Source organism: Macaca nemestrina, chromosome 17, assembly GCF_043159975.1.
Source record: "Macaca nemestrina isolate mMacNem1 chromosome 17, mMacNem.hap1, whole genome shotgun sequence".
NCBI lineage: Eukaryota > Metazoa > Chordata > Mammalia > Primates > Cercopithecidae > Macaca > Macaca nemestrina.
In genome coordinates this window covers 91,444,025-91,468,915 of record NC_092141.1, presented here as the reverse complement: position 1 = coordinate 91,468,915, position 24,891 = coordinate 91,444,025, and the positions used below count along the sequence as shown (strand labels likewise).

The 24,891-nt window shown below is 56.8% G+C and overlaps 2 protein-coding genes across 3 annotated transcripts in view; one reads left to right on the top strand and one right to left on the bottom strand.

The window, feature by feature from the left end:
• Positions 1-2,773: 2,773 nt before the first annotated feature.
• LOC105469345 (cytochrome b-245 chaperone 1) lies at positions 2,774-9,274 on the top strand. The gene is made up of 7 exons (XM_011720292.3): positions 2,774-2,905; positions 4,331-4,453; positions 5,450-5,491; positions 6,053-6,126; positions 6,787-6,883; positions 8,106-8,250; positions 8,571-9,274. The coding sequence occupies exons 2-7, from the start codon at positions 4,369-4,371 to the stop codon at positions 8,689-8,691; spliced, it is 564 nt and encodes a 187-aa protein (XP_011718594.1). The 5' UTR covers positions 2,774-2,905; positions 4,331-4,368; the 3' UTR covers positions 8,692-9,274.
• Positions 9,275-9,343: 69 nt separating this feature from the next.
• Positions 9,344-24,891, bottom strand: part of HEXD (hexosaminidase D) — a 29,339-nt gene continuing 13,791 nt past the window's right edge. The window contains exons 4-14 of one of the 2 annotated variants that reach the window (XM_071081885.1): positions 24,795-24,882; positions 18,682-18,846; positions 16,409-16,592; positions 15,538-15,609; positions 14,935-15,130; positions 12,541-12,623; positions 11,205-11,283; positions 11,000-11,101; positions 10,616-10,705; positions 10,415-10,453; positions 10,191-10,324 (exon numbers count right to left, since the gene is read on the bottom strand). In XM_071081885.1, coding sequence (XP_070937986.1) covers positions 10,432-10,453; positions 10,616-10,705; positions 11,000-11,101; positions 11,205-11,283; positions 12,541-12,623; positions 14,935-15,130; positions 15,538-15,609; positions 16,409-16,592; positions 18,682-18,846; positions 24,795-24,882 — 1,081 coding nt within the window. In that variant the 3' untranslated portion in view covers positions 10,191-10,324; positions 10,415-10,431. Of the gene's footprint in view, positions 10,325-10,414; positions 10,454-10,615; positions 10,706-10,999; positions 11,102-11,204; positions 11,284-12,540; positions 12,624-14,934; positions 15,131-15,537; positions 15,610-16,408; positions 16,593-18,681; positions 18,847-24,794; positions 24,883-24,891 lie in introns of both variants that reach the window. The other variant, XM_071081884.1, reaches the window with a different exon arrangement.

The following is a 24,891-nucleotide window of genomic DNA, read 5'->3' as shown; positions in this document are numbered from 1 at the left end:
TTCACTGTGTTACCCAGGATGGTCTCGATCTCCTGATCTCATGATCCGCCCGTCTCGGCCTCCCAAAGTGCTGGGATTACAGACTTGAGCCACCGCGCCCGGCCTGATTCATATGTTTCTTAAGTCTCTTTTTCTATGAACTTACGGAAGACATTGAAAAGTCTCTCTTTAAAAATAAAAACTTGATTTTGACATAACTTGAGGCCTACTTAGAAGTGGCAGAGTTCAAGCTGGGCGCAATGGCTCATGCCTGTAATCCCAGCACTTTGGGTGGCCAAGGCAGGCGGATCATCTGAAGTCAGACATTCGAGACCAGCATGGCCAGCATGGCAAAAGCCTGTCTCTACTAAAAATAAAAAAATTAGCTGGACGTGGTGATGCGTGCCTATAGTCCCAGCTACTTGGTAGGCTGCGGCAGGAGAATTGCTTGAACCCGGGAGGCGAAGGCTGCAGTGAGCTGAGATGGTGCCACTGCACTCCAGCCTGGGCAACAGAGTGAGACTTTGTCCCCCCCAAAAAAAGTTGCAGAGTTCCTGATTTTAAAGTTGTTGTCATTTTTTAAATTTGTAGGTTCTATCCATATCCTTCTCTCCTTCTCCTTGTATATATTATTAAAAAATCAGGTCATTTGCCTGTAGGATTTCCTATGTTGACAAAAAAAGGCAAACTGTAAAATATTTTAAGAGATTCTGAGCCAAATATGAGTGACCAATGGCCAGTGACATAGCCCTTAGGAGATCCTAAGAAAATGTACATGGTTAGGTTACAGCTTGGCTTTATATATTTTCAGAAGACGTAAAACATCAGTCAATACATGTAGACGTATATTGGTTCGGTTCAGAAAGGTGACGCAACTTGTAGTAGGGGGGCTTCCAGGTCATAGGTAGATTCAAAGACTTTTTGACTGGCAATTGATTGAAAAGGTTAAGTTACGTCTAAAGACCTAGAATCAACAGAAGGGAGTTTCTAAGTTAAGATAGGGGCTTGTGGAGACCAAGATTTCCGTTAAGCAGAGGAAGTCTCCAGGTAGCAGGCTTCAGAGAGAATAGATTGTAAGTGCTTCTTATTAGAGTTCTCTCCTGAAGCAGGAAAAAGACCTGGAAAGGAGCAGGGATTCTCTACAGAATGTAGATTTTCCTCACAAGGGATAGCTTTGCAGGGCTATTTCAAAATACGTCAAAGAAATTTAATGTGGGGTAAAGTACTTCGATTTCTTCCAGGGTCTCCTATCTGTCATGTAATCCTACACCAGAGTCAGGCTGGAATTTGGTGTCATTGCTACAGAGTCTACTTTGTCAGCCTCAAGATGTTTTTTTTTTGTTGTTGTTGTTGTTGGTTTTTTTGTTTTTGTTTTGAGACAGAGTCTCCCTCTGTCGCCCAGGCTAGAGTGCAGTGGCACCATCTTGGCTCACTGCAAGCTCTGCCTCTTGGGTTCACACCGTTCTCCTACCTCAGCCTCCCAAGTACCTGGGACTACAGGTGCCCGTCACCATGCCCAGCTAATTTTTTGGGTTTTTTTTTTTTTAGTAGAGATGGGGTTTCACCGTGTTAGCCAGGATGGTGTCGTTCTCCTGACCTTGTGATCCGCCCGCCTTGGCCTCCCAAAGTGCTGGGATTACAGGCATGAGCCACCGCGCCCGCCCGGCTGGCTCAAGATCTGTTTTAATGTGAATGCTGGTCAGCTGTCTGCCTGAATTCCAAAAGGGAGGAGGGAGTAAGGTATGTCTGTCTCTTCCTTCCCATCACTGCCTTAACTAGTTTTTCTGGATAACTTTGGAATGCTCTTGGCCAAGAGGAGGGGTCCATTCAGATGGTTGAGGGTTTGAATTTTATTTTTGTTTTACACCCGCAATTGCTGACTTGTATCCTTGTAGAATCCTTTAGTACAGTCTTGTCTTCCAAATTTCCACTAATTCACTTTAGAAACTTGTTCACTTTCAGCTTAAATTTTTTCTGGCAAGACTACTTCATGGATGGTGTTGTGTACTTCCAGTATCCGACCTTTTTGCGATGTTAATTAGCAGTCATTGATGACATTGCCCAGGTCCGTTAATTCATAAGGTGATGTGTTAATCCTACTGTTTCTTCTTCATTTATTAGCGGGAAAACTTCTATAATCAGACATTCTTCTCATGCAGTATTTGGTTACTCTGCTGTAAATTTCATAAAGGCAGGACAAATGCTTGATGCTTTCCTTTTATTAACCAGGCCACAAACTGGGGAGAGCTTGCCAGCATCCTCCAAAAGTGAACACAGTTAAAAAATACATTATTATGAATTACAGCCTGGAGCACCTCAGGATTTTCAATTCATTGGAATTACTGTTCTTATTCATGCTCAAATCTTCATTTTTGGCAATGAGAACCGCTTCAGTTACGCTTCTATGTTGGGAAGACGCTCATAGGCTTTGGTAAGTTCTTTGCTTTCGGATACGTTTCCCCACACGTTTCTCTTTTCCAAGAAAACCGGTTCCTAGGCCGGGCGCGATGGCTCAAGCCTGTAATCCCAGCACTTTGGGAGGCCGAGACGGGCGGATCACGAGGTCAGGAGTTCGAGACCATCCTGGCTGACACGGTGAAACCTCGTCTCTACTAAAAAAAACCAAAACCAAAAACAAAACAAAACAAAACAAAAAAAAACTGGTTCCTTTAGCTGGAACCACCCGACTCCTCCTGTGGCTCCGCCCGGGTCCCGGAAGTCCGTGCAGCCCGGCCTGCGATCCCGGAAATCCGCTCGGCTCCGCCCCATCCAGGAAATGCTTGCGGCCCCGCCCCCAACCCCGGAAGTCCGCGAGGTCCCGCCCCCGAAAGTCGGCTCCGCTCCGCTCCAATCCCGGAAGTCCGCGCGGCCCCGCCCCTGCCGGTTCGCGTCTCTCTGCTGCCGCGCGGGGACCGCTGTGCTCTCGGTAGGCGGCTGGGCTGGGTGGGCTCCGCACTTCCTTCCCGCTCCGTGCCGCGCGTCCCGGCACCCTGGGGCCCACTCCGGACGGGGTTTGCGTCCTGGACCCGCTTGTCGGCTGCTCCGTGTCCCGCCCTGCCCGTCGCGGGCGGCCTCGCGGCTGTTCCGCTGCAGGTTGGCCACGGCGGCGGGAGCGCCCTCGACCCGGACAAAGAAACGAGCGCTCGGTGCGACCAGCGGCGCGGGCGGCTCTGCCACCGGGCGTGTGCTTGTGTGTGTGCATTTGTGTGTGTGCATTTGTGTGTGGAATGCCGGGTGTGTGTGCATTTGTGTGTGGAATGCCGGGTGTTTGGGGAGCAATGCGGTAACTGAGGCCCGGGAGGGAGCCCAGTCATATACCAGCATCTAGGATTGGTTTTGTGATTTGAACCCACTATTTTTTATTTTTTTGAGACACGGTCTCACCCTGTCACCCTGGCTGGAGTGCAGTGGCACGATCTCGGCTCACTGCGGCCTCCACCTCCTGGCCTCAGGTGATCCTCCCAGCTCAGCCTCCTGAATAGCTAGGACCACAGGCGTGCACCACCACACCGGCCTAAGTTTTAAATAGTTTCTCTGGAGACGGAGTTTCACCACGTTGTCCTGGCTGGTCTCGAACTCCTGGACTCAAGCAATCCGCATGCCTCGGCCTCCCAAAGTGCTGAGGTTACAGGCATGAGCTACCGTGCCCAGCCTGAACCCCCTATTTAATGTCAGAAATTTGACTTCACAGGGAAAGCCCTGAGAAACTGCCAGAACGAGGTCCCTGGGGCCAGTGTTCGCAGCGTACTGTGAAGTGGCAGGGCTGTTGCAGTCCGTGCAGAACCCGGTGTGGAAGATTAGCCCCTTTGGTGACTCGTCGGTTCTGGCCATTTTAGGACGCTCCACTGTGCAGTCTGAACTTTCAGCAGGTGGAGGAAGGCAGAGAGAGAGCTGAGACTGTTGGTCTATGCCAGTACAAGAGCCAGTACGGCCTGAAGCCATGAGGGGACTTTCAGTTCCCTTTCTTGGTGGAGGCCAGCACAGGGGAGAGGGGGTGCTGACAGGTGCTAGAAGCTCAAAGGCTGCTGGGGGCTAGCGGCCTCCTCAAGACATTAGGTTTCCAGATAGGATGGGCAGGTGGTGATGCAGCTGTAGCTCGTGAGTCTGAGCGGGAAACAGCCCCCGTGCAGTCGATGTCACTGTGAACGGAAGAGGGTCTTCCTTACACAGGAAACGGGGTCTCTGGGGGATCCAGTGATGTGCCCGACCACAGAGAACAGATCAGACTGGCTGATGGTGTCTGGGGCTGCAGGTGACTTAGTTGGGGGACCTGCTCTTGGCCTCCAGCCTGGGCCTGATGGCGTGGGCACCTGCCTGTGTGCAGGGCTCAGCTGCCTCTGTCTGTCCCCAGGCCCCTCCTCCTGTAGAGACTGGTGCTGCCTTCTCGGGATGTACCTGCAGGTGGAGACCCGCACCAGCTCCCGCCTCCATCTGAAGAGGGCTCCAGGCATCCGGTCCTGGTCCCTGCTGGTTGGTAAGGCTCTCCCCAGAGGCTGTCCCTCCCCAAAACCCCAGAATTGGAAGCCTGACTTTCAAAAAGGATGAAAATGAAACATAGTATTTTCTGTTTTTTCTATTACCCTGAAATGGAACAGCTATTTTGTTTCTTTGTATCCATTCAAATTTTATCCTGTGTACTTCGTTTTACAGATAATGCACATCTATTTTGTCCCCTTTTAACCACTAACACCCAGAGTATTTAATACTCTGTGAGCTTTTCTGAGGTCACCGTATTTTCCTTTGTACTTGTTTTGAACCGTGTGATGGGTGATTGTGGGTTCCCATTTCTTCTCTTCCCTGATCCTCAGACCTCCTCATAGGACTCACAGTCCACTTAGCCTCCTGTCCTCCGTCCCTACTCACCAGTAGGGTCCTGTACCCTTGGGGATAGCTGCACTTGTGTTGACGGGACACCGTGTGAGGAGTGGTGCTGGCTGTACCTCAGCAGCTGTGTCTCTGGGGCCCACATTTTATGTGACACGCCACAGCCTCCTGTGTGTTTTGCGTGGCACGCTGCGTTGTAATTCTTTGTGCACAGTCTTCAGGCCTCACCACGGGCTGCTGGAGTAACACCCGTGTCAGTTCTGGAGCCTCACATGGCGGATGTGTCCAGTAAATACTGTGAATAGTGTATACTGTGTTTTGTTTTTGTTTTCTTTAGTGATGAGGTCTCGTTAGGTTGCCCAGGCTGGTCTCAAACTCCTGGGCTCAAGCGATCCTCCTTCCTCGGCCTCCCAGGTAGCTGGGATTACAAGCGTGTGATACTATGTCCAGCTATACTGCATTATCGAACCAACTTCCTGGCTGTTTCCCCTACTCTGAACCTGGTGGTCTGTAACCCCTGACCACAGCTGTTCCTATAGTGGGAAGGGCCTGCTCATCAGGGGCTGTGGCTCCAGGTCCCGCTGCACCGGGGAAGAGGTGGGGTCTTACCGGGATCAATAGGCAGGCGGTCACTTTCTCTTCACAGGAATCTTGTCGATTGGCCTGGCTGCTGCCTACTACAGTGGAGGTAAAGCACCCCCTGCCCCGCCCCCCCATGACTGTCTCAGCTGTTTGGAAAACAGAGAAAAGAAGGGAAAACGGTCCTTTGTGACTGTCCATGGGGCAGCCTTTAAGATCGGCATCTCTGCCCCTTGATTGCTGGTGGGCACCGCGCCCCTCCACGCACTGCTGTTCTTCCGCACGCCCATCCTGCCCAGCACCCAGCCTGCATTTCACTTCTTAAGTCTTCGGTGTTTTTGGGTCATCAGATATTCCGGGAAAGATGCTCTTGAGTATCCGTCTAAGATCCAGCTGTGGGGTGAGGCGTACTTCCCCCACTGCCACCATCACTGGGCCTGCCCAGACAGGCAGAGGCCCTGTGCACCCCACCTGCCTCTCCCACGTGGACGCCGGGGGTCAGAGCTGGGCAGGGTGTGCCGCATGTGGGTCCTCAGTGGCCAGGGCAGGGTCAGCAGCACAGGAAGCTGCCCAGGCGGTCCTTGCAAGCGTGGGGGAGGCTGCGCTAGGTGGGGCCTCCCATGGGCACGTCCCTGGAGCTCACAGGCTGGCGCCCTATGTCCATCTTCAGATAGCCTGGGCTGGAAGCTCTTCTACGTCACAGGCTGCCTGTTTGTGGCCGTGCAGAACCTGGAGGACTGGGAGGTAAGGCCGGCTCGGGGGCAGGACAGAGTCCAGGACTGTTCAGCTCCTGGGTTTTCTTGCAATGGGAATGAAAGGAGGAGGAAGGGCCATGGGTGGCCCAGCGCCTCCCCGTCCTGAAGCGTTGGTCCCTGCTTGGAGGTCTCCGTTCATTAGGACATGGTCCCTGCACTCACCTGGTACGATTCTTGGCCAAGGAATCTCCCGAAGGCATTTTTCTCTTAGAAGCTCTCCGTGACTGTCTTCACCAAAGTGCTTTCTTCCCGGAGTTGCCATGATGGGATGCGAGTCAGCTTTCCCCGTGGTCGGCCCTCCCACCTCGGAGCCCCTCCTGAGTCCTTTCAGCCTGGCCCAGTGCTGCCCTCTGACCTCCATGCCCTCATTTGCTGGTTCCGCTGCCTCCCTGCACTTGTTTTGCCTGCAGTGGAGCAAGCACCCGCTGCACCTGCCCAGCTCCCCAGTTCCCAACAGGAGTCAGGCTGGCTACAGATGTCCAGCTCTGACAGAGCAGCACCTGCAGCTTCAGGGCTTTGGGTTCTGACTGGGAGGGGCCCCAACCCCCTTCTTGAGTGTCTACCCTGGTGAGGGTGGGGGTGATGCCCCAGCAGCCTCGGGGCCCCTGTTCCTGGAGGTTCATGGTGGTCAGTGCCTGTCGGTTTCCAGGAAGCCATCTTTGACAAGAGCACAGGGAAGGTTGTTTTGAAGACGTTCAGCCTCTACAAGAAGCTGCTGACTCTTTTCAGAGCAGGCCATGACCAGGGTGAGTTGTGGGGAGCCTGGGGACATGGGGCACTGTGGGCATCTGGGTGACCCACGGGACCTGGCGGCGGGAGGCCTGGAAACGCCTTTGGTCCAAGCTTGCCTGCTTGGTGACCAGGGTTGTGTCCTGCCCGCTGGACGCAGGATCCCACAGATACGCCCCACCTGCTCATCTGCTCACCTGCTGGGCGGGGTCCTAGAGCCTCCTGGGTTCTTTAGAGGTTTGGCCCCTGGGGAGGGTGGGAGGAGCAGAGGTCTGGCAGAGCAGGGGTCTGGCCCAGCGTGCTTGGGCAGCCTGTTTAGCTGTGTTCTCCCGCCTGCCTGGCAGCCACTTGTCCCCAGGTACAGTCTGGCCCCAGCGGCAGGTCACAGGGTGGGGCAGGGAGAGCCACGGCAGCCCACGGGCGTTCCGGAGTGGGGCCACCTGGCTACTTGCGGGCCTTGGCTCTGCTCCAGCTTTCCTGTGGGTCCTACTGGGCCTGCAGTAGGGGCTGGAAGGTCCGAGGAACCCCCCACCCTTGAGCCTGGGCAGTGGCCCAGCTGTGGTCAGTACCAGTTTCCTGTAGATGCTGCTGCAGAGAGAGAGGCCCCAGGGTCCGGCTGCCCATGCATAGCCCCAGAGAGGGGACAGATTCTGGTGACCAGAGTTGCTGGGCAGTCTTGGGTTTAGTGCCACAATGCTGTGCTTCTGACACGCTGCTTCCTAGATCCCTGCAGGGACCTGGCCAGGGCATTGGCCCCAAGTCACCGTGGCTTTGGGGAGAGGAGTTGCAGGCCTGGCCTGGGCTGTGAGAGGCAGCTGTGCCGTTTTCTGACAACAGTTGGGGCCGCCCTGGTACCCAAAGAGGTGGCTTCCCTGAGTTGCCACAGAAAATTGCAGGGTGGCCCTGGCTCAGCAGCCAACCTCGGGGAAACAGTACAGTGTAAAGATGGCGGCCTCGCACTGAGCGGGTCCCCGTGGTCGGCACTCCCAGGAGAACCAGCAGGCTGTGCATGTGGCCTGCCAGCCTGCACCGCGGGCACGTCCTTCCCACCCGGAGGACCCTGCACTGCTGTCAGGGCCACAGCAGTCCTCCAGGACCCAGCCTCAGGCAGGAAACAGCAAATGCTTTTGCTGCCAACCAGGCGTGGCTGTCGCTCTCGATGGCGCCAGTGGCCCTGGTGTGACTGCCGGGTGGCACGTGTGGGCGGGGACGGCTCGGCCACTGACCGTCTCCCCACAGTGGTGGTCCTGCTGCATGATGTCCGCGATGTGAGCGTAGAGGAGGAGAAGGTCCGGTACTTTGGGAAGGGCTACATGGTGGTGCTCCGGCTTGCGACGGGCTTCTCCCACCCCCTCACGCAGAGTGCAGTCATGGGCCACCGCAGGTAAGGCTGTGGGACTTTGATCTGGCTGGAGCTGCAGCTGTGTCAGGTGACTCCCGTTCCTGACCACCCAGAGCTACAGGACAGCTGGGAGAGGAGATGAGTTTGTGGACGAGAAACAGAGGGGCCCACGTTAAGCATGTGCAGGCTCAGGGGCAGCCTCCGTGGCTGGGAGGGTAGGAGGCGGCCAGGAAGTGCTGGGTCCAGTTTGGGAGCCCCAGGGGCTGCTGGAGGTGGGTGGTTGAGGAGGAGGCTGCTGTGGGGTCTCATGGCGCCCTGTGCTGAGGTGACCTGACCTTCCTCCCATTGCCGGCCTTGCCCAGTGATGTGGAAGCCATCGCCAAGCTCATCACCAGCTTCCTGGAGCTGCACTGCCTTGAAAGCCCCACAGAGCTGTCTCAGAGCAGTGACAGTGAGGCCGGCGACCCTGGGAGCCAGAGCTGACAGCCCCGGTATGCCTGAGCCTGTGCACCACCCACAGGACCCGTGGCACATTCCTGGTGTGCCTGAGCCCGTGCACAGCCCACAGAACCCCGTGGCCTTGGCTTCAGTCGGTGCCTCCAGCCGAGTCGGCCTCTTGCCTGCTCACACTGCTGCTTTCACACTGCACGAAACAGCAGGCCAGACCAGGACACCCAGACTTTCTCCATCGTGAGGCCTGGGCCTGCCTTCCTGCAGCTGGAGGTCTCGCCAGCCCTGGACTCCTGCTGTGGGCCACAGCCAGACCTCGGGCGAGTGGAGAGGCCGGGCCAGGCCGGGCCCCTGTGGGTGCTGATGCTGCGTGTTGTCCCCGACACAGTGTCCTCTCCCTGGGTGGACATCCCCAGCGGTCAGGTGCTTCCCCAAGGGCAGCGAGGGGCGAACATCCGGGGCCTACCTGGCTGTGCACGCTGCAGCCACACTGTGGAAGCTGCCCCTCCCCAAGGACCCGCCTCCCTTGATGATGCCAGGATCTCGGCGCACAGACCGCTCTGCCCCTGTGGTCGTCACAGAAAGGTCTCTCTGTTCCTCACCCTCAGCCTCAGCAGAAGCTGCGAGGCCAGAAGACAGGTCAGCTCTTCCAGTATTGTGCAGCGCTTAAAAACCGGGAGCTCCGGCCGGGCGCAATGGTTCATGCCAGTAATCCCAGCACTCTGGGAGGCCAAGGTGGGAGGACTGCTTGAGGCCAGAAGTCCAAGACCAGCCTGGGCACACAAGAAGATCCTGTCTTTGCAAAAATACTAACCAAACAAGAAAAATTAGGAGATTTTCTGCAGAAATTGAGTTCCAGCCTCTTTCCCTCACCCCGTAGGAGCTGAATGCCAACCATCCTGACCCGCTGGGGCTCTTGGTCTCCTGAGTGCACCCAGGTCCTCCCAGGTGCGGTGTGCACCGAGAGCGCCTGGCCTGATGCCCTGGCCTGTGAACTGGGGACTCCTGGGTCCTGTGAGCCCCGCGGCGGCAGGCCCAGGAATGGCTGGGTAGGACCGGGAACGCCTTTGCCCCAGGTCTGGCTGTGGCCTCGGTGAAAGCAGACAGGAGAGAGGTGGGACCCTCCTCCTCAGTAGTGGCTGCCAGCCCCTCTTTGCAGGACATGGTCATAATAACCATAAATAACCCTTCGCATGTCACCCGCGGCTTCCACTCTTTATTTCCGAAGAGTCAGTGTCACAAAGCGGGTCTCCCTGTGCTGCTGCTTTCTGTGTTTTCTAGTCTCTCCCCCAGGGGTTGCCCAGGGCGCTCAGGAACTGAGTGTGGGCCAGACACTGCTGGGCCACAGGGTGCAACAGTCACGTGGGCCCCTGTTGCCCTGGCTGACAGTTGGCAGTGCAGAGCCCCCCTGCCCATAGCAGGAGCCTCCTGGCACAAGCTCTCCCCTCAGGGGTCCTGAGCAGTGTCCCTGCCAGGGCTGGTGGGTGGGGGTGGGGGTGGGGGTGAGGGGGTGGCCACCTCGCTGAGGTCCTGCAGTAGAGCTTGCAGCCGCTGCAGGCTGGGGTGCACGTTCTCCTCTAGCCACTCCTCCACGGCATCCGGGTAGAAAGCCAGCTGCAGGGCGACCTCCAGCTCCCGCACGAGGGTGCTCCACTGCGCCAGGAGGCTGCGGGTGAGGGCGCCGTGAACGTGCACTCTGCACACTCGGGACTTGCCCTCAACCCCATGGTCAGTACTGCCCTGTGCCTCAGCTTACCTATCTGTAAAATGGGGCTACTGACCCTCATCGGTGTGTCTGGAGGAACAAGTCAGTGACAGCTGCACATCTGAGACCTGAGGGCCCTTTACAACTAGGGGCTCACCCTCCGCTCCTCCTCTGGTTGAAGGACATGTCAACAGCAGCAGCAGTCCTCAGAGAACCCACGGCTGCACAGCCTGTAAGAGCCTAGGGTCTCACCTGAGTGCTGCGGGCTGGATGTGCTGAACCATGACCGGGTGGATGAGCTTCCGCCGGCGGTGGTAGGGGCTGAACCAGCCGGTGACGTACCTGGGGCAAATCCACATATGGGTGTGCCGTGGGCTACCAAGGCAGCCATGGGGCAGCTTTACAGTAATACAGAAAATGTTTTAAGAGTGGGGTAGACATTTCTAAGTCTTATGTCCCCCAGAAAGTCCTTGTGAAAGATGAGGCTGCCGCCTCCTGTGCCTGGGGGTGGGGTGGGGCTTGTGAACCTGCCCCTCACCTGCACCTGCCTCCCACCCACACCTGCCCCCTCACCCACACCTGCCCCTCACCCGCCCCATGCCTGCCCGCTCACCCACACCTGCCTCCCACACTCACGTGTTGCCCTCCAGCAGCGCGTCCACAGAACTGCGCAGATGGAGGCTGACTTGTGTGACAAGGGCAAGGATGTTGCTGCCAGGGAAAGAGCCGGCCCCCTCCCTGCAGAGAGCCCTGCTGAGAACAGCGGTCTCCACAGGCAGGGGAAGGGGAGAGAAGGACGGGGAGCGGGGAAATGGGACGGGGAGGGCTGCAGGGTGCTTGCCTAACAGGGTCCATCATCTCCAGGTTGGAAATCCCAAGAAGGTTCTCCACTTTCGCTTTAGCATCTCCATCAAATCCTCCTGAAATTACAGAGCGGGACAGTTGGAGGGGCCTGTGGAGGAGGGCAGGGGCTACATTGGGACCTGCAGGCCTAGGTGCTGGGGCAGTGGGCGGGCGGCATGGAGAGCCACTGGCCAGGCCCAGCCCTGCGTGTGCCGGCCCCAAGGGGACCTGGGGGCAGATGGGCTTGCTGCTTCTCTTTAAACATGTGAAATACATTCGTTATTTAAAAAATCAGAAAACAGAAATAAGACTGTGTTGCCGGCAGCAACACCCAGACAGCAAGTGGTTCTTCCTGCTGGGCACAGCCCAATCCGCACAGGTGTCCAGGGCTCACGCAGCGTTTGCCACTGTGGTTCACACAATCAACGGAATATTCTAGAGCACCCGAAACAAACCCGTGAGGCCTGTGGGCACCAGCGTGGACAGATCTCCGAGTTGTTCATGGATATACTCGCTGCGAGAGGCTGACGGCCCCAGTGCCCCAGTCCCAGGGGTGGCGGGTGGGGCTGTGGGCAAGGGACGCTGCAAATACCATCCATATTAACGCAGCTCTTTAGTGTGGGGCACGTGAGTGTCTGCTTTTATCGTTTCTGCCCTTTTCTAAGCAGTTCAGACTCAGCAGCTAAATCAATCTGATCTCATTCTGCGTCCTCACTGGTTGCACCCCCGTCCCTGGGCCGCCACGCCCATGGGTCCTGCTCTCAGCGCGTCTCGGCCATTTTTCTTTCTGTGTCAGCACCATGCAGTTGCTAGTTTCCTGTGTGGCCTGCGAGTTTCCATGCACACGGCTCATCTGGCCAAGCCCCTGCTGACCCCGAGGGGCTCCCAGGGCCTGCCCTTGACCATAGGTCCTGCTACTCCCTCAGGCAACCTGGAAGTGTAAGTGCTGGGTCCAGGGTGCAGGGCCTTCCAGGGCCGGGCGCCTGCACCCCACACCTGCTCAGCCAGGTGTGCAGGATGTGTGTGCAGCAAAGGTGGAGCTGCTCCCCACATCCGACCTGCGCGCATTTCTGCGGATTCACTGTGTCTGAGGGGTGCGTCCCGCGTCACTCTCCAGCCTGCTTTGGGCTTAGGCTTGGAGACCTGGGTGCAGGCCCAGCCTGGGTGGACTTCAGGGCAGGCGGGTGGCTAAGCTGGGGCAGTGAGACCATCCTCCTGCTGTGAGAACCACCACGGTCCAGCAGGGTGGTTGGAGCTCTGGGTGCTTGGCCTCCTGCCCTCCGGGTCTTTCTGGGAGGAGCCGGCGGGGCTTGGGGTGACCAGACCAGACATACCGTGTAGAAGCAACTGTAGACAGGCGGCCAGGGACGGGACTCCTGCAGGGAGCAGCTCGCACAGCACAGAGAAGTGGTCGTACCTGGGTCCAGGAGAGGGGCACTCAGCTCCACAGCCCACCCCCACCGGCCTGACACAGGTGCCCTGATTCGGGACATCCCTGCTCTTGTTCCAGGGCCATGGGGGCAGCCTGACCCCCTCAACCCACGGGGCCCAGGGTTTCCAAGACAGTTCTGTGCGGCAGGGCTCTCACATCAACTCCGTTCTAGAAACCGGACATGTGAAGAGCGTAGGGATTCCTTGCTGCGATGCTTTCCAGAGCCATGGGAACTCTGGGTGGGCCTTGGGTGGGTGGCCAGTCATCGTCCCTCCCCCCAGCACCTCTGGCCTCTGAGAAAAGGCTCCTGCTCCTGGGGGCTGTCCTTGATGCCCCCCTCCTAGGGCCTCTGGGCCTCTCCTGCCCACTCTCTCCCTTGGCTGCCTCCTGTCTGGCTGGTGGGGGCGGCAGCTTTTCCCCAAGACCCCACGAGGAGGGTGCGAGATCAGGCCTGGCAGGCAGCAGGTCAGCGGCAGCATCTGTCCCAAGCGAGGGCTGGGGGGCCTCAGCCTGGCTGGGGTGGGAGTCAGGGCTTCCCACTGCCGGATAGGGGGCCTCCACCTGCCTGTGCCTCAGTTTCTTCAGCTGTGAGGTGGGTGACAGACGCCGCCCCAGGTGTGAGCACAGGCGAAGGCTGGGCGATGCCTGACGCCACAGCCCCAGGCTCGTCTGAAGGATGTGCCGCCCCTCTGGGGAGGAGGAGCCTCGCCCTGCTCTATGGACGGTCCTAGTTTGTGCAGACAGAGCTGTATCCCAACAGGACAGTGGGAACTATCTGGAAGCTTCTAAAGAGCCGCTGCCAGCTGTGGACATGCATGGCAGCTGTGAGCTGCCCCTGTAGCAGGCTGGCCCACCAGGCTCTGCGGTCCCCACCATGAAATTCTTGACTCCATCGAATCTGAGCCTTGTGGGTCAGGGCACGGGGCCCCTGGCGGGGTCCTGCCTCCAGCCGCTTGCCTAGCCCACGGCACCTGCGCCATCTGCCCCTCACCCCTCTAACTTGAGATGAGACCCAAGGTCAGGACTTGGCCGGCGACCAGGGGTTTATCTGTAGCTCTGCTTTTCACATGGTGTCGTCAGGGGAGCAGGGACCTGGGAGCGCCAGGGTGACGCCACGGAGGGTGACGCCACAGAGGGTGACGCCACAGAGGGTGACACCACAGAGGGTGACGCCACGGAGGCCCAGCTCCTTCATGAGACTAACAAGGCCCATCCTTGCCAGGCAGGACCCACAGTCACGGCATGTTTACAGCTGAGGAAGCGCTCAGACACCTGCAGGGGCCACTCCTACAACAGCGGACAGCCCTGGCATCCCCACACCCATGACAGCATGTGCCTTCTAGGTCACCACAGTTGGGCTTCCATAGGCTACACGCTGAAATGTCCAGGACAGTTTTCTCTAAATCCATAGAATAATACATTCTTTTTTTTTTTTTTTTGAGACAGACTTTTGCTCTGTCGCCCAGGCTGGAGTGCAGCGGCGTGATCTTGGCTCACTGCAACCTCTGCCTCCTGGGTTCAAGTGATTCTCCTGCCTCAGCCTCTTGAGTAGCTGGGATCATAGGCACATGCTGCCACACCTGGGTAATTTTTGTATCTTTAGTAGAGATGGAGTTTCACCATGTTGGCCAGGCTGGTCACGAACACCGGACCTCTGGTGATCCACCTGCCTCAGCCTCCCAGAGTGCTGGGATTACAGGCATGAGCCACCGTGCTCAGCCCATGGAGTGACACGTTCTGTCACACTGTTGGCCCCACCCACAGGGAGCACAGCTTAGTGTTTACATAGACAAGACCCTGATATGAGAAAAACGGAAAACAGAGCCGGGCACGCCTGTGCTGGCCTTCCAAGGGCCCCACCTCTGTCACTGGGCACCTTTTGGTGACCTCCCCTCACTGCGCTCGGCCTTGAATTCTTTCCTGTGCGAGACCCGAGAACCTTCTTGTGGGGTCTGAATTGAGATGGCATTTCTAGCAACTGAGTGAAATCCTGAAAGAACCGAAACCCCTCCTTGTGCCACAAGCAAGACATACACACACAGCCTCAGGTGCAGTGCACACGGGCGGCATGGGGGCTGGGGACCACGTGTTTGTGACCCTGAACACATGAGCAGCACCCTCTGTGGCCGCTCTGGCGTGCGGGGCCCAACCCCACATGGCTGTCTCCTGCAGCTCTTCTCAGAGGCTTGGGCTGCTTCCCCTTTGACCGACCTGGGAAGGCCCTCAGCGGACGCTGGACAGGCCGATGTGGTGACCACCAGAGCTGCCCTGGACCCTCTGACTGGCCAGGCCTTACCTCTGCCAGCCGGTCAGGATGATGCCCTGCAGTGAGTCCGTGGGCCTGCTGCCTGCCACCTGCAGCCACTGCACATGGTTCCTGAGGTGGTGCTTGATGGGGGGCACGGCCTGGCTGGGCCCTGTGGCACCCTTGAAGGCACTGGCTGCCCACAGCCGCGGAAAGCCGCACCGCCAGTACTTCTGCATGAGGAGGACTGAGTGAGAAAGCAAACAGGTGAGTGGCTCCCGGGGAGGCGGCCGACGTGGCCCCGGACATGTCTCCCGGGGCTATACCCAGAGCCGACACAGGAGCCGCCAGTGACAGCCACTGGGTCCCAGCGTGGGAGACTCCAGAGTGTAGGTGGCCGGCCTGGGTCCCAGTCAGGGAGACTCCAGAGCTTACGTGGCCCCTGGTTCACCTGCTCACTGGAAAACACTGGTGGAAAACACTGGTAGAATGGGAAGGTGAGGCACCGGTGCAGGGCTGGGGTCTGCTGGAGCTGTGCCCTGGCCTCTACCTGTGCAGGCCCTAGGCTGGGCAGTTGGGCTGCAGGGTCACAGGGTCAGGGATGGCCTTCCCAGTCATGTAGCCACGACAACGCACCCCCACCTTGGCACTGACCCTTGCCATGCACATCCAGGTCGGCCGCGTAGTCCCAGAGCACCGGCTCCACCAGCTGCGGCACCCCGGATGCTGCAGATGGAGCAGACAGAGCGGACATGAGGTTGGTGAGACACCCAGACCACACCCTCAGCCCCTCGGACCCACCTGTTCTTGATTTGCCTGAAAGTGTGAGCATAGATACCTTTTTAAGACAGACTTGGCACTATGCTGGGTTTGGACAATGAATGCCACAACCACACACAGCGCCTTCCCAAGCCAGCGCCCACTGCAGCGACCCTGCTCCCGCTGCTGCTCTACCAGGCCATGAGCCACAGGCACAGCTGGAGCACGTGGCTGAATGGAGGTCACTCTAAGTCATCTGTGTGGCCATGCGTGGGTGGGAGCTGCCAGGCCAGCACGGCCCTAGGACACCCTGGCTCCCAGCTCTGCCATGGGGCTCACTGAGCCTCAGGGCTCTGTGTGGAACAGGGCCAGGTGTCTGAGTACCACCTCTTGGCCCAGAAAGGCACTCAGCAGCTCATCCCAAAGCCTCAGGCAGAGTGAGCAGGGCCCAGGGTCTAGAGGAGCTGCCAGCGGGAACCTTGGCCCCCAGTTCCAGCAGGGCTGGCCTTGGAGGAGGCTGCCACGAGGGCGGGTCACTCCCAAGCCCTCTAGGACTGGGCAGGCCTGTGCTCTCCTGCCCAAACCTCCACGGCTTCTAGGAAACGACTCAGACCCGGTGTCGGGGGGATGCAGGAGGTGGTTGTGGCAGGTCTGTGAGGGGCTGGGGCTCACCCTGGGGCCCACTTCCTACAGCACCTTCTTTTTCTGAAGCCGTGGGTCTTGGGCAGGTCAGTGGCCCACCCCTCCCCCAACCCCGCTGGCCGACCTGCGAGCTGGTCCTCAGGCAGGTCTCGGAGCATGTCGTCCCACACCAGGGGTGTCACGCTGGGGCGCTGGGTCTGCACGTGGCTGGCCACCGCCCGCATGTGTGACAGGCACAACTTCCCTGTGCTGTTCTGCTCTTGCTGCAGCCACCGGCGTGAGGCCTCCCCCTCTCCGAGGTAATAGACCTGCAGGGGAGGAGCGGGACGGGGTTGCCTTGGCAGCCCTGCACACCAGTGGGAGGGTCCGGGGTTCACACCGTACCCTGACGGAGAGGGGCCGCTGCCTGTGGGGAGGAGGCCGGGGAGGGGCTGGGAGCCTTTGCTTACCACCCCCAGCGTATCCCTGTCTTCCTCACTGAGCCCTGAACTTCTACTCAAGGTTTCCTGTGAATGTTTACAGCAGCTCTTCTCACAACCGCCAAAGCGGAGACCACAGGGGTCCATCCCCCATGACGGACCAGCATAGGGCAGCGTCCCCCACCATGAACACGGCTCGGCCTCAACAGAGAGCCAAGCTCTGGCGGCCAACGGCCCGGAGGAACACAGGTCATACACTGTGTGACTCGGTGCCCGTGGAATGCCCAGGCGCACAGATCCACCGAGACGGGAAGCAGACTGTGGTCGCCGGGGGCTGGGGGTGGGTGCGGGGCTTCAGCCTGGGGTGATCGTCCACACCATGAATATGTGGAAGAGGTGCTGACGTTTATACTTATTATTTTGGAGACAGGGTCTTGTTCTGTCGCCCAGGCTGGAGTGCAGTGGCACAACCTCCGTCTTGGCTCACTGCAAGCTCCGCCTCCTAGGTTCAAGCAATTCTCCTGCCTCAGCCTCCCGAGTAGCTGGGATTACAGGCACCCACCACCACACCTGGCTAATTTTGTATTTTTACTTAAAAAAATTTTTTTTTGAGACGGAGTCTCGCTTTGTCGCCCAGGCTGGAGCGCAGTGGCTTGATCTCCGCTCACTGCAAGCTCCGCCTCCCAGGTTCCCGCCATTCTCCTGCCTCAGCCTCCTCAGTAGCTGGGACTACAGGCGTCCCCCACCACGCCCGGCTAATTTTTTGTATTTTTAGTAGAGACAGGGTTTCACTGTGTTAGCCAGGATGGTCTTGATCTCCTGACCTCGTGATCCGCCTGCCTCAGCCTCCCAAAGTGCTGGGATTACAGGTGCACGGCACCACGCCTGGCCTAATTTTGTATTTTTAGTAGACATGGAGTTTCACCACGTTAGCGAGGCTGATCTCGAACTCCTGACCTCAGGTGATCCACCTGCCTCGGCCTCCCAAAGTGCCGGGATCACAGGTGTGAGCCACCGCGCCCGGCCTGTTTGTTTATTTATTTAGAGCTGGAGTCTCGCTCTGTCACCCAGGCTGGAGTGCAGTGGCGTGATCTCAGCTCACTGCAACCTCCACCTCCCGGGTTGAAACGATTCTTGTGCCTCAGCCTCCTGAGTAGCTGGGATTACAGGCGCCCGCCATCACACCCAGCTGATTTTTGTATTTGTAGTAGAGATGGGGTTTCACCACATTGGCCAAACTGGTCTCAAACACCTGACCTCAGATGATCCACCCACCTTGGTCTCCCAAAGTGCTGGGATTACAGGCGTGAGCCACCACACCCAGCCTATATTTTAAAATGGTTAGAATGGTAAAACTTATGTGCATTTTACACACTCCGATTTCCTTCAAACAAAAGGAAACTTCTGGAGCTAAAATGTTTAGCTTGGGCTCCCCATGAGCCACAGCCCTGCAGAGCCTCCCAGCCCCGTGGGCACCAACCCTGGTCCTTTCAGCTCCGCACCCTGCCCAGGCCCTGACTGAGCTGGAGTCCAGTGAGTGGACGGAGGGGCGAGGGTGGGGACTCACTGGGCTGGAGGGGGCACGTCTCCAGCACCGCCTGGGGACCACCTTTTCCAGTGGGTGCTTTAGGGTCCAAATGCAGAACTTCCTTCCTCTCAGCAACGAAAGGGTGTCCCTCGAGTTGCACCCTGACTCGCGCTGACTGCTGGTCCTGGGGGGTGAACCTGCCCGCCACCCGCAGGCCTCTGCCAACCCAGCTGCCCCGGGTGGTCTCATCGGACACGAGGGCGCCTCCCTCGGGCTCTGCAGGCTGTCCCGTGCCAGGCCGTCCATCCACCCGGGGAAGATGCTGGACGGGGCTCCCCGAGGGGAACAAGCCTGGCTCTAGGCCTCAGTGCCTGGACGATTTTCCTATTTAAAAGGACAGGCCATGACAGGGGAGAGTGTCCTGCACAGAGCTGGGGTGATGGCACCCACCTCGTCACACCCGACGTGCAGCCATCGGGCGCCTGGGTGCAGCTCCAGGACCTGGTCAATCATGGCGCCCACCAGTGCCAGGGACTCTGCCTCGTGGGGGTTCAGGGTGCAGGGGAAGGGGCCCACCTCCCGCAGGTGGGCAAAGGCCGCATGCTTCAGCACGAACTGTGGAGAGACAGGCGCTCACGTTGGGGGCGGAGGACTGGGCTCATCTCCTTCTGCCCACCTGGGGCTTCTGTTTCAAATCTACGGATAATGCAAAAACATTAGGCCAGGCACAGAGGCTCAGTCCCGTAATCCCAGCACCTTGGGAGGCTGAGGTGGGCAGAATGTTTGAACTCAGGCATTGAGACCAGCCTGGACAACATGGTGAAACCCCATGGAGTCTCACTCTGTCGCCTAGGCTGGCACAATCTTGGCTCACTGCAACCTCTGCCTCCCAGGTTCAAGTGATCCTCCCGCCTCAGCCTTCCCAGTAGCTGGGATTACAGGCATGTGCCACCACGCCCAGCTTATTTTTGTATTTTTAGTAGAGATGGCATTTCGCTATGTTGGCCAGGCTGGTCTTGAACTTCTGACCACAAGTGATTCACCTGCCTTGGCCTCCCAAAGTGCTGGGATTACAGGTGTGAACCACCGCACCCAGCCTAATTTTTTTTTTTTTTTTTTTTTGAGACGGAGTCTTGCTCTGTCGCCCAGGCTGGAGTGCAGTGGCCGGATCTCAGCTCACTGCAAGCTCCCCCTCCCGGGTTCATGCCATTCTCCTGCCTCAGCCTCCGGACTAGCTGGGACTACAGGCGCCCACCACCTCGCCCGGCTAGTTTTTTGTATTTTTTATTAGAGACGGGGTTTCACCGTGTTAGCCAGGATGGTCTCGATCTCCTGACCTCGTGATCCACCCGTCTCAGCCTCCCAAAGTGCTGGGATTACAGGCTTGAGCCACCGCGCCCGGCTAATTTTTTTTTTTTTTGAGACGGAGTCTCGCGCTGTGTCACCCAGGCTGGAGTGCAGTGGCACAATCTCGGCTCACTGCAAGCTCCGCCTCCCAGGTTCATGCCATTCTCCTGCCTCAGCCTCCGAGTAGCTGGGACTACAGGCGCCCGCCACCACGCCTGGCTAGTTTTTTGTATTTTTAGTAGAGACGGGGTTTCACCATGTTAGCCAGGATGGTCTCGATCTCTTGACCTCGTGATCCACCCGCCTCAGCCTCCCAAAGTGCTGGGATTACAGGCTTGACCACCGCGCCCGGCCTTTTTTTTTTTTTTTTTAAGATGGAGTCTGGCTCTGTCGCCCAGGCTAGAGTACAGTGGCTCAATCTTGGCTCACTGCAAGCTCTGCCTCCTGGGTTCACGCCATTCTCCTGCCTCAGCCTCCCAAGTAGCTGGGACTACAGGTGCCCGCCACCACACCCGGCTAATTTTTGTATTTTTTTTAGTAGAGACGGGGTTTCACCATATTAGCCAGGATGGTCTCAATCTCCTGACCTTGTGATCCACTCACCTTGGCCTCCCAAAGTGTTGGGATTACAGGCGTGAGCCACTGTGCCCGGCTATAAATTTTTTAAAAACAAAATCAGTTTAAGAAAAAAAGTGGCTGGGTGTGGTGGCACCTGCCTGTGGTTCGAGCTACTTGGGCGGCTGAGGCGGGAAGATCACTGGAGCCTAGGAAGTTGAGGCTGTAGTAAGCCATGATCACGCCACTGCACTCCAGCCTGGGTGACAGAGTGAGACCCTGTCTCTGAAAAGAAAAAAGAGAAAAACGTTTATGTAGGAAATACCACTTTGCGTAAGAACAGAGACTCTGTGGCCTCGGCCTATGGTTGCTCACTGCCCCCTTCCCCCTCAGTGTGGAAACCACAGCTTTGCTGCCAGAGGGGCAGACTTAACTTGAGGTTGGGTAAAAACCCACCCCTTTTGGGGGCACAGTCAGTAGAAGTAGCAACTGGAGGCCGGGCGCGGTGGCTCAAGCCTGTAATCCCAGCACTTTGGGAGGCCGAGACGGGCGGATCATGAGGTCAGGAGATCAAGACCATCCTGGCTAACACGGTGAAACCCCGTCTCTACTAAAAAATGCAAAAAAACTAGCCGGGCTAGGTGGCGGCGCCTGTAGTCCCAGCTACTCGGGAGGCTGAGGCAGGAGAATGGCGTGAACCCGGGAGGCGGAGCTTGCAGTGAGCTGAGATCCGGCCACTGCACTCCAGCGTGGGCAACAGAGCAAGACTCCGTCTCAAAAAAAAAAAAGAAGTAGCAACTGGAGAAAAGACCGTGTCTTCCGCCTGCCAGAGGGTCAGTCCCTGCTGGGGAGAGCCAAGACTGGCTGGAGATTTAACGGGTGACACTGGAAACACAAAGCCAGATGGTGCTGCACACTGTCCTCAGGCCTGGCTGACGGGGGCCACACACACGTGCAGGGACCTGTGAGGGCCAGGTGGGAACTGTGCGAACCTGGGGGTGCACCCCCCATCGTCCACACACAGCCCTGTGGCAAGGGGAGGAGGCCTGTGGGCTCAAGGTGTGGGAGCACAACCTCTGCCCAAACCCTCGGCTGACGACCAGCTATGAAGACAGAGGGGTGACCCTAGGAAGCCAGGATAAAACGTAAAAATAAGAACCAAAAAATTCTCAGCACAGACATCAGCGAGCACACAGGGCCGGGGGCAGGTGCTGCAGGTTAAATGCAGACCACTTGCTAGAAAACAACAAAACGACCATCACCAGCCACTGGGGAAAGGAGTAAACATTCAGCTTTGCTATAATGTTTTCACTGAAATGTTCAGTTCTCAACCAAAAATTTTGAGATGTGCGAATAAACTGGAAAGTAGAATCCAGTTCACAGACTCTGACTCTCAGTGGGCCCACATATAGAATTTATCAAATATTTCAAGAAAACTACTATGAATATATTCTAAGAATGAAAGGAGGCTGGGTGTGGTGGCTCACGCCTGTAATCCCAGCACTTTGGGAGGCCGAGGCGGGCAGATCACTTGAGGTCAGGAGTTCGAGACCAGCCTGGCCAACATGGCAAAACCCCATCTCTACGAAGAAGACAAAGATTAGCCGGGTGTGGTGGCAGGCACTGTAATCCCAGCTACTTGGGAAGTGAGGCAGGAGAATTGCTTGAGTTCGGAATGTGGAGGTTGTAGTGAGCCGAGATCATGCTGTTGCACTCCACCTGGGCGACAGAGCGAAACTCTGTCTCAAGAAAAAGAAAAAAATAAAAAAATTGCACTTAGGGAGGCAGAGGCGGGAAGATCACTTGAGCCCAGAAGTTTGAGACCAGCCCAGCAACATAGTGAGACCCCACTCTTCACAAAAAGGAAAATAAACAAAAAAATTAACCCAAAATGGGGCCAGGTGCAACGGCTCACACATATAACCCTGGCACTCTGAGAGGCTGAAGTGGGGGACCTGTTTGAGGCCAGGGGTTCGAGACCAGTCTGGGCAACACGGTGGGACCTGGTATCTCCACAGAATTAAAAAACTGGCAGGGTGTGGTGGCGCACACCTGTGGTCCCTGCTGCTCAGGAGGCTGAGGTGGGAGGATTGCTTGAGCCCAGAAGTTCAGGGCTGCAGTGAGCTGTGATTGTGCCACATACTCCAGCCTGGGTGACAGAGTGAGACTGTGACTCAAGACAACTTGAATGTTCAAGGGTTCTGGAGAAAGAATAAAAATACCACACTCAACATGGATCATAGATCTAAATGAAAAATGCACACAAGTTAAACTTTAGAAGAAAATACAAGAAAAATCTCTGTGATCTGGTGATCACAACAAGTTTTCAGAAATGCCACCAAAAGCATGTAAGCTCCACACTGGGAGAAAATACCTGCAAATTCCATCAGAGGACTCGCATCTAGGACATATAAAGAACCTTAAAAATTCAAGTTGAAAAAAAATGGGTAATACACCCAAGCAGTTATTTCTGGTATACCAAGGAGGTATACTAGGCCGGGCACCGTGGCTCATGCCTGTAATCCCAGTACTTTCAGAGGCCGAGGCAGGCGGATCACCTGAGGCCAGGAGTTCGAGACCAGCCTGGCCAACATCTTGAAACCCCATCTCTAATAAAAAGACAAAAAGTTAGCCGGGTGTGGTGGGGCGCCTGTAATCTCAGGCACTCAGAAGGCTGAGGCAGGAGAATCACTTGAACTCGGGAGGTGGAGGTTGTAGTGAGCCAAGATTGCACCACTGCACTCCAGCCTGGGAAACAGAGCGAGACCCTGTCTCAAAAACTAGCACACAAGGGTATACTAATAGCAAATGTACACATGGAGGGTCTTCCTCAGTAAGAAACCAACCCTTCGACACGCTGATTTTGGATATCTGGTCTCCAGAACCGAGAGAACATTTCTGTTGTCTTAAGCCACCCGGTTTGTGGCAATCAGTTCTGCCCTGACAACAGTGTCTTTTAAGGAGATGGCAGGTGTGAGTGGTCAGAGCTGTGCTGTGACTTGCTGCGGTGGGGAGAGCGGCACGGAGGGGCAGAGTGGCCCTGGGAGACCCGTTAGGAGAGTTTCATGGCGAGTTGGTGGTGGTTTAGACAGGGGTGGTGCTTGCATGACAGAGGAGGAGGAGGAGCAGCAGCAGCAGGACCAACATGGGTCAGGGCGCGGGCGGGTGGTGGTGCTGACCGCGGCTGGTCTGCTTCTGGTGTGCACACCAGAGGCTGGAGGAGGCCCCTCAGTGGAAGTGACCAGCAGGAAGCTGGGGATGAGGGTCTGTAACCCAGGAGGTCTGGAGCTGCTGAGGTGCAGACAGAAGAGGAAGAGGAAGACGAAGAGAAAGCAGGAGCAGAGATGGCACCGTCTAGAGAGAGTGGGAGGTGGGGACAGGGGCCGAGAGGAGCCTTGGGGACCGCCAGCTACAGAGAGGCAAATGCAAATAGATACCGAGGAGGCACAGTCAGTGGCAGGGGGAAGCCGGAAAGTGTGGGGCTCAGGAGAGCAGCTGGGGATACCAGAAGCTACCGAAGGGTCCAGCCAGAAAGGACTAAAACCATCCCTGGACTTAGTGACCTGGAGGACCCTGGTGGCCTTGGGAGAGACATTCTGTAGAGAGGTGGCAGGAGGCTAAGAGCACGTGCCAGGTCCTAGGGCAGAGTGTGATGGGGAGAATCAACTAGAAAGGCTGGAGGACCAAACCGTGGGAAGGAACTTCGATGGCATGCCCAGAACACCGGCATGTGTAAGTGAAAACAACCTTCCTTCCCGCGGTGTGTGGAAATAGAAACCAGAATGGTGTATCTGTTAGAGAAATAAATGGAACCTAAGAGCCATTAAATCAAACTGTGGTGGTTAATGTTGCATCACTTCCTGTCTGTTTGATACAGATGTGAAAAAGAATATGTGTGTGTGTGTATATATATATATAAAAAATATATATATAAAAGAATATGTGTATATATGTGTACACATATGTGTATGTATGTGTATATATATGTGTGTGTATGTATATATAAGAACGTGTGTGTGTGTGTGTGTGTGTATATGTATTTTGAGATAGAGTCTTGCTCTTGTCACCCAGGCTGGAGTGCAGTGGCGTGGTCTTGGCTCACTGCAACCTCTACCTCCCGCGTTCAAGCGATTCTCCCGCCTTAGCCTCTCAAGTAGCTGGGACTACAGGTGCCCACCACCACACCCGGCTAATTTTTGTATTTTTAGTAGAGACGGGGTTTCGCCATGTTGGCCAGGCTGGTCTCAAACTCCTGACCTCAGGTGACCCGCCAGCCTCGGCCTCCCAAAGTGCTGGATTACTGGTGTAAGCCACCACACCTGGCCTGAAAAACCCCTTTTCTTTCCTTAATACTGTGTTTTACCTCACATAATATTCTGATGAATACAAGTTAAAAAGGAAACCACCTCCCAGCCTCCAGGACCCCCTTTCTGGCTCTTCCCTTCCATTCCTCAGGCAGATAGCCTGCCCCAACCTGCAGCTCTGGCCGAGTCAGACAGGGACTTCCTAGACCAAAGTCCTCTCTGAGTTGTGCTGAGCTGCGCTGCCTGCAACCACAGACCTGCTGCACCTACCCCTGGGCACAAGCCCGGCCCAGCCTGCAGCCCCTGGACTCCACGCCAGGCACTAGGTAACAGGTAACTTCCATTCCTGCCACTCACCTCCATGTGTCCAAATGTCTGCACCAAGGGAATCACCTCCAGCTCATTGAGTCCAGCCAGATGCAGGATTTCTTTGATTTCAGAGGGGCTAAAGAGA